The 8,495-nt window shown below is 35.0% G+C and overlaps 1 protein-coding gene across 7 annotated transcripts in view; it reads left to right on the plus strand.

The window, feature by feature from the left end:
* The window catches only part of FAM184A (family with sequence similarity 184 member A), a 116,879-nt gene extending 108,608 nt beyond the window's left edge, over positions 1–8,271 (plus strand). For 4 of the 7 annotated variants that reach the window (XM_059177711.1, XM_059177713.1, XM_059177712.1 and 1 more), the window contains 4 exons: positions 534–651; positions 3,120–3,224; positions 6,163–6,365; positions 7,922–8,271. In XM_059177711.1, coding sequence (XP_059033694.1) covers positions 534–651; positions 3,120–3,224; positions 6,163–6,365; positions 7,922–8,003 — 508 coding nt within the window. In that variant the 3' untranslated portion in view covers positions 8,004–8,271. Of the gene's footprint in view, positions 1–533; positions 652–3,119; positions 3,225–6,162; positions 6,366–7,221; positions 7,317–7,921 lie in introns of all 7 variants that reach the window. The other 3 variants (XR_009354670.1, XM_059177714.1, XM_059177716.1) reach the window with 3 other exon arrangements.
* Positions 8,272–8,495: the final 224 nt, after the last annotated feature.

An 8,495-nucleotide genomic window follows, 5' to 3' on the forward strand; every position in this document is an offset into this window, starting at 1 on the left:
TTTATGTATTAGCTGATCATACAGAATTTTTTAATTGTGTTTCCCGTAAACCAGGAAAGAATGATGTCGTGTATGTGTCCTGTTTCCCTTTTCTCTGTATCTTTTCTTGTCTCTCTTCTATGTTACCAAGCCTTATGTCATCACACAGGAGTGTATTTTTGGTAAGTTCTCCTGATGGTGAAACCACAATTCCAGCATCATACCTATGTTTAGAGCTTAGTATTATTCAGTATATCATTTCTTCTACAGAGCTTACCTCACCTCATTCTGACATACTGTTGAATGACTTACAATCGGTGAAATTCTTCTGAAAGTAATCTGTAAAGTCTTTAATAACATCATCTACCCCCTTAGAGCCTTTAATAATACTACAGCTATTTGAGACAATCATGTTATTATGTTGAAAAATTTTAAGGAGAAAAGTTTGCTTTTAAATTTTGTATGTGTTCAATTGGACTAATTTGAATAATGTAGATATTACAGAAGAATGTGTCTGCATCCTGTCAATGAACTAAAAGGTTTCTTGTTTTCAGACTAGAAGAAATGGAAGAAAAATATCTAATGAGAGAATCAAAACCAGAAGATATACAGATGATTACAGAATTAAAAGCCATGCTTACAGAAAGAGACCAAGTCATAAAGAAACTAATTGTAAGATTTGGGGGTGGGAGGGATGTAACCATGTTAGTTACCATGTTTGCCAATCAACAGTCTATTGGCTAAGTATTAAGTAATGCTAAATGAAAATTGAAAGTATAAGATATGTGCATTGTGATTAAAAGTTTATTAAAAATGTTCATGAATAAGGATAAGAAACATAAAGTAATTTTAAATTTGGTATTAGGTAAGAGGATTTTGCCTTGGCAACATACAGTTAATATGTTATTGAAGGTGTGTATTGTTCATGTAGAATTAGAATTAGATAGGAAGGAACACATGCACACATTAGCCTGCACTGTGTACTTCCAGTTAGTCGTATTATTTTACCTTGATCCAAGGAGATACTCCATGAGGAAAGGGATCCATTTTTCTTAGGGTTCTAACTAAGAGAAGATACAGACTCTCTCTTGAGAGTCTTTTTTTTTTTTTTTTTTTTTTAAGATTTTATTTATTTATTTGACAGAGACACACAAAGAGGGAACACAAGTAAGAAGAGTGGGTGAGAGAGAAGCAGGCTCTCTGCTGGGGCTGTGGGGCTCAATCCCAGGGTCCTGGGATCATGACCTGAGCCAAAAGCAGACGCTTAACGACTGAGCCACCCAGCGCCCCTCTCTTGAGAATCTTGGTCCAATGAGGTGTTAGGGTCTCTGAGCAGTCCATTAGGGAAGGAAATACAGTTTTAACAATAAATAAACTGACTTCATTATTCTTCAAGAATGAGAAATACAGTCTATGGCCATACCACCCTGAATGCATCTGACCTCGGAAGCTAAGCAGGGTAGGGCCTGGTTAATACTTGGATGGAAGAATAAGAAATATGCAAATGTCTTAATAACTCATAAAACATTTTAGAGTTTTCTAAAATTATATATCCTGATCAATACTTAAAATAATTTTTATAGTCACTAAAAAAAATTTTTTTTTTTTCAGGGTAAAACTAAACATAGAATGTTAATCACTCTACTGGTTCATTGATCTCTTCAACTAAAAACTATGGATGTTAGCATGCAAAGAGAGCCTAGAAGCATTTATTTCTGAAGTCTTTTCTTTAACTTTCTCTTTTTTGGCATTTAGGAAACTCATCCTGTTGGCTGGGACTATTAAGTTCCTGCTAAAAGCAGCCAGTTATCAATTGGGGTTCCTTATGGAACCCAGGAGCAGACATTGGCAGGATTTTCCAGGCATTGTGAACATGAGCACAGTCCTCATAGATTCCTCTGATTACCTTCTATTCCACACATGAAGTTAGCACAGGGATTAAATGTAATTTATTTCATCTATGCTAGAAATAGCTTTTCCAGTTCTTAGTGAACAGATGTTAAAGATAGAGTTGTATTTTATCCTCACAACAGGATAGGCATTAGACTTCAAAGAATAAAGCAAACACAAAGCAACGTAGCTACCACTACGTTTCTAATCTGCCACTGACAGATTAGAAATCCAGGTAAGGATTGTTCTACACTCTTCCTACTACACACCAATTCTGCAGACTCTGAAGCACATGGGCTGAGGTGGTGCAAATGACAGTGGTAACTAAGAAGGGGCTGAAGTATCTGGTTCTACTAGAGCATAATCGTGCATTTCACACTCATGTGTTTACTTCTTACAGTCTGTTCAGTTGACACATGTTGGTGGTGAAGTAAAAGGCAGAGGATTTAACTGTATGTTGGTCACTTTTTCTCTGGTCAGTGCTGTAGTACAGTCAACCCTTGAACAGTGCAGGGGTTATGGGGCACCAACTCCCTGCATAGTTGAAAATCCACATATAACTTAACTGCCCGAAAACTGGATTACTAATAAACTATTGTTGACCGGAAGCCTTACTGAAAACAAAGTCAATTAACACCTATTTTCTATATTATATGTATTATATACCATATTCTGACAGTAAAGTAAGCTGGAGAGAAGAATGTTATTAAAAAAACCATTAGACAAAAATAACATTTATAGTACTTCATTCATCCAAAAAAAGAAAATCAGCATGTAGGTGGACCCACGCAGATCAAACCGTTGTTGTTCAAAAGTCAACACTGAGGTCTCAGAGAGGAGATTAGACAAGATCAAATGTATTCCAGTACTGAAGAATAATGATAATCAGTGTCACCTTTATAGAAACAACGAAACCATATACACAACTCCATGAATGTAAGTTAAGCTGCTCAAACTGCATAGTCAGCCCTTTGGAACAGAGAATAGGGCCAAAATATTTAGATCCACCTGGGGAAAAAAGTTATTAATGGGTAGAGAAGAACCCCAAAGCATATGGTTTTGAAAAGTTTTGAAAACCTTCCCACCAGCTGTCATTAAGTCACTAGCAGTCAAGTCTAGAAATCTTTGATGAATGAGGTATATAAATCCTCACTCAGGTTTTATAGTAAATTCTGAATGAAATGGCATTTAAACAGTGTTAAATTTTCAATAGAAAATGTCTAAGTGGTGTTTATAATTCTTTTGCTTAGGAGGATAATAAGTTTTATCAGCTGGAATTAGTCAATCGAGAAACTAACTTCAACAAAGTGTTTAACTCAAGCCCTACTGTTGGTGTTATTAATCCATTGACTAAGGTATGTGCTATAAACACTATGAAACAGGGATGTAGTTTAAAACTTGTTTAAAATTTTTAATATTCAGAGCAGTATAGGATAAACCTTCCAAATCTTAAATTTAGTATTTAGGATTAAAATCTATGAATTTTATGTATACATTTTCACAGAATGAGATTAATATTTTTTGTTGAGAATTCATACTCCTTAAGACATTATTGTAAAACCTTGGTTTCTGTCATTTGGTTTTTCACATCTCCAAAGAAAACTAACATCATTTTCTTGGTGTTCACTATTCTCTATGGGGTCCTGAAAGGTACTCTAGCCCTGTATACCTAACAGCACTCCCTAACTTAAGGCCTTAGGCCTTCCATGTTAATGAGCCTTGTCTACCAGTCTTTGGAGAAGTGCTTTACTTCTCTGTCTTAGTACATTTCTTGACACTTAAAATTGAAAATGGTCTGAGACTTTGTTACTCTCTCAGGACAGATAGAAGAGCATTATAGGCAAGTAAAATGGACATGGCTAAGTCTTACACATCTTTGTACCATAGCTTCCTATGGTATGGTAGGTATTCAGTTGCAAATTTCATCACATTTTCTGTAAGTGGCCACAAATAACTGAATAAAGCAAATAATGAATTAATTATGTATATTGGCTTTATAGGGATTACATATCTTTTTTTTTTTTTTTAAGATTTTATTTATGTATTTGACAGAGAGAAATCACAAGTAGGCAGAGAGGCAGGCAGAGAGAGAGAGGAGGAAGCAGGCTCCCTACCAAGGAGAGAGCCCGATGCGGGGCTTGATCCCAGGACCCTGGGATTATGACCTGAGCCAAAGGCAGAGGCTTTAACCCTCTGAGCCACCCAGGTGCCCCAGGGATTACATATCTTTTGGCTGAAATCAGTAGTAGAAATAAAGTACTAGTGCTAAAGCTATTTTGGGATTCAGATTTAATTTGCCCCTTATGCCTAATTTCTATTGCGTCCTTAGCCAGAAATTTTTACTTTCAGTGCTCATAAAAACTTCTCTGTTAAGAACATCTTCCCTTCACAAATTAAACTGCTCCAAATTTTTAAGTAAGCCTTTAACATAGAATGACTTAAATGTTTTATGAAACGGAACGACTAAAGTAGGGATGCCTATAGCTGATTCTACAGAGCTTAAAATACTACCTGGCACATGGAAGGCTCTCATAATTGGTGAACGAATTAATATAGTTAGTTTTTAAGTTCATATTTTAGGGTGAAATATGTTTTAAATTACAAAGCAAGATTACAAGACTTGATGAAACAAATAATAAGATGGAAATATTTTCTTTTTTTTAAAGATTTATTTGACAGCAAAAGAGAGAACACAAGCAGAGGGAGTGGGAGAGGGAGAAGAAGGCTTCCCGCCAAGCAGGGAGCCAGGTGCAGGGCTGGATCCGGGGACCCTGGGACCCTACATTCTGGGACCCTCATGACCAAAGCCAAAGGCAGATACTTAACAACTGAGCCACCCACATGCCCCAATAAAATGAAAATGTTTCTAATATATTTTTTGGAGTAAAATTTTTAGCTATAAAACCATTCCTGTAGAACTTTACCAACAAGACTTTTGTTTCCTTCAAATAGAAACTTACAGTAAGTTTATTTATAACCTCTAGTGACTAGAACAAGAAAATGCAAAAGATACATCTGTTCAATTCTGAGAGACTTCAGCTTTAATAATTGTGATTGTAGAAGACACTATTCTTCCCTTGTTTTTTCAGTTATGCAAAGTAGACCTTTTTTTTTTTTTTTTTTAAAGATTTTATTTTTTATTTATTTGACAGAGAGAAATTACAAGTACAGTGAGAGGCAGGCAGAGAGAGAGAGAGAAGGAAGCAGGCTCCCTGCTGAGCAGATAGCCCGATGTGGGACTCGATCCCAGGACCCTGAGATCATGACCTGAGCCGAAGGCAGCAGCTTAACCCACTGAGCCACCCAGGCGCCCCCGCAAAGTAGACCTTTTGTCAGAGACTGTGATTCACAGAATATGACATAGATAGAGAGGGCAATGTCTAGATAGTAAGATCATTACTTTGTAAATAAAGGAAAAAGGCCAATTAGGCTATTGTTTTTTTTTAAAAACACTTGAATCATTTTGCAGAAAAATATTTCATAAATTTAGTTAGCACAAATTTAACTTGTAAAAGATGGTATTAAAAATGTCTTGCAAACCATTAAGTCTATTTTATTCACACCTCTAGAATCAATGAGCATTATCTTGCTGTACACAGTAAAATTTTACTTTTGCAAGACATTTTTAATACCATCTTTCACAAGTTTTAAAAGATTATGATCCAATTATTGATACCACCAATTAGGAAAAGAGACCTATTTATGCAGATTTAATTTTCTCTCTTCAAAAAGATGGTGCAGCAAATTTGAAACCAGTTACTTGAGTCAGCCTTTAGGTCTTAAGTAGGAATGTGGGGTATGTTTCAAACTACTTCTCCAAGTATTTTTCCATTCCCTTTTTATTTCCAGGCAAGGAGTGCCTCCCTTTGACAGAAGGCTAAAGTTCACCAACCTCCCTTTTAAAACTGTTTAACTTTACAACCTTCTTCTAATTTTAGCCTAAATCTGTTTAACCACATGGTATCTGCAAGACCTGCTCCTTTCCCCTTTCCTCTAAGTAGTCTTTTCCCTTTGACATTCTTTCCATCTCTTCCCCTCCCCGTGAACACCATTCTGTGTTTCTTTCTCATTCTTTCTGGCCCAGCAGCATGTCTGTCCTAAGGATTCCATGTAGATAAAGAACACCTCCAAGGATCCCCAGACCACACTTTGGGTAACACTGGTTCATTTTAACATCCAATTTAACATAAAGTTTCCAAAATCTACCCATGCCAAATTATATCTTCTACTATTCCTATTTTCTCATTTGTCCTTATGCAGGGACTATCCTCACATGTATTATTTTTAATGCAGCAAAAGAAGAAGAATGATAAGTCACCAACAAACAGGTTTGTGAGTGTTCCCAATCTAAGTGCTCTGGAATCTGGTGGAGTGGGCAATGGACATCCTAACCGCCTGGATCCCATTCCTAATTCTCCAGTCCACGATATTGAGTTCAACAGCAGCAAACCACTTCCACAGCCAGTGCCACCTAAAGAGCCCAAGACATTTTTGAGGTGAGCCCCGTCTCACCAGTGATTTTTTTCTTTTCTTTTTTACTTGAAAAATTTACCTTCTTACATTGCAGAAATTTGCTACTTTAAGACCAGCCTAGGAAAAGAAATATCACTGTGAAACATTTTTAAAATTCATTTATCACTTCTCTAGAGAACTCCTTTTTGGCTCTGAAGATTTTTTTCTAATTTCTTGTCAATTTTTCTATATGCTGAAAGAGGTGCTAATGTAATTTGTATGCTTAGAATTTTGATATTTATTGATACCTGCTTCATTTTGATATTATAGCAAATTTTTCACTAATAATCCATCTTTATTACAGAACTTAAATTTTTTTTTTGTTTTTCTTACATATTTTTTTCACTTTCTTGTTTACCAGGCTTATTTACAAATATATATGCTTACTGCCAAAATAAAAAAATATGTAAGTTCTGGGAATTTAACAATAGATATAAGCAAAAAATAAATTTAGAAAATTTTTTTTACAAGTGATATTCCAATTTGAAGTTAACCTCAGACTTAATTAAATATATTAACAAGGAGAATTTAAATGAAATCCAATTGTTTATCCATTAAATAATGTCAAAGTATTGTTGTTTTATGTTTGCCTTACTGTTACTGAGTCTGTGCTGCTTTAAATTTTTTAAATTTATTCCTACTAAGTCTCAGCAGTGTCACTAGTAATAATCTTACAGGTAGACACAATCTTTTTCTAGGGTAAGTGATGACATAGTTGATGACTAATTATTTTAAATAGAAAAAAGTAGGAAGAATAAAAATAGTCACATACACTTTTGAATGTGCCTCCTGCTAAATATTTTGTGTTGCTTATTTTCCCTTGTGCATGGGTATGTTCAGGTATCAGTAAGATGCATGTGCATGAGCTCAAGGAACTTGACCACTGGAGTTTCCATTACACATTGTTGCGTGCCTTGTAATTTCCCCCAAAGACGGTAGGGATTCTTTTATTTTCTCAACTAGCCCAAAGAATCTTTAGTTAGAATTAAGTATAAATGATATAACTTTGAAGATGGAGGGGGAAATGGGCTTCTTAAGGTACTCCTTTCGCCCTAGACTGTTTATGGAATTATGAAAGTTTAATATAACTATACATGTAGTAAAAATACTATGCCATGGCTTAGTTAGTTATATTTGAGGGCACATCTGTAAAAAATCAAATGCTTGTGTCAGATTCTGAAATTTTAATTAAGTAAAAAGGTGCTGAAAAAGAGGAATGTTACCTTGTTCTTATTTCTGATAGTTCCTCCTGAATTTTTTTATTCAAAGTTTTTTTCAGCTGTCTGATTTTTGTCTTTTTGTAACTTCTTGTAATTGTTTTGATGTGGCTCCTCCTTAACTGACTTCATCTGAGCTGCTGATGCACTCTCATGCTCTCATGGAGTGGAGAAACCAATCTAGTGTAGAGGGGTCTACAGAACACATCTAACACAGGGAACCAATTGTGGTCATCTACGGTGATGTTTTTTGTGCTTTTCCCTTCGTTTTGCAAAAACAGCTTAATGCTGGGTTACATGTCTCTCTTTTTTTATGAATTCAGTCCTCCTCAGAATGAAGCTTCCCCGGTGGCTTCTCCAGATCCCCAGCGCCAGGAGTGGTTTGCCCGGTACTTCACATTCTGAAAGAATTGTGTTGGCAACAGCTAGTTCTGTATGGACAATTACTAAAAGCATGACCTTATACAGACCATTACATGTACAGGCTTTCCTATGTCAAACACTGTGAATGAGAAAGTATTTGTCTTTCCAATTTGAAAATACTCTATTTCCTGTGATATTTATTGGAATCAGTCTACTATATTATGTGTGTAATTATAACAGTTATTTTTATTTGAAATGGAAGAGTCTTTAACCTTTGTAATTACTGCATAATAAATTTTGTTAGAACAAACAGTGCTTTTCATTTTTTTCTAGTAAGCTTGTTAGACTTTTTAAATATTTTTAAATTCTAGATAAGATTTACTAAAAAGGTGTTTTCTAAAAAGTTTTACTGCATAATAAAATATTATTTGACTTTTATAATCATAACAAAATCAGGATAAATACAGGATAAATAATTTAATTTGTTCCATTATCATGTATAACTATAACTATAAGCTCTGTCCTCTAAATTTA

The sequence above is a fragment of the Mustela lutreola genome, chromosome 6 (genome assembly GCF_030435805.1).
Source record: "Mustela lutreola isolate mMusLut2 chromosome 6, mMusLut2.pri, whole genome shotgun sequence".
Taxonomy (NCBI): domain Eukaryota; kingdom Metazoa; phylum Chordata; class Mammalia; order Carnivora; family Mustelidae; genus Mustela; species Mustela lutreola.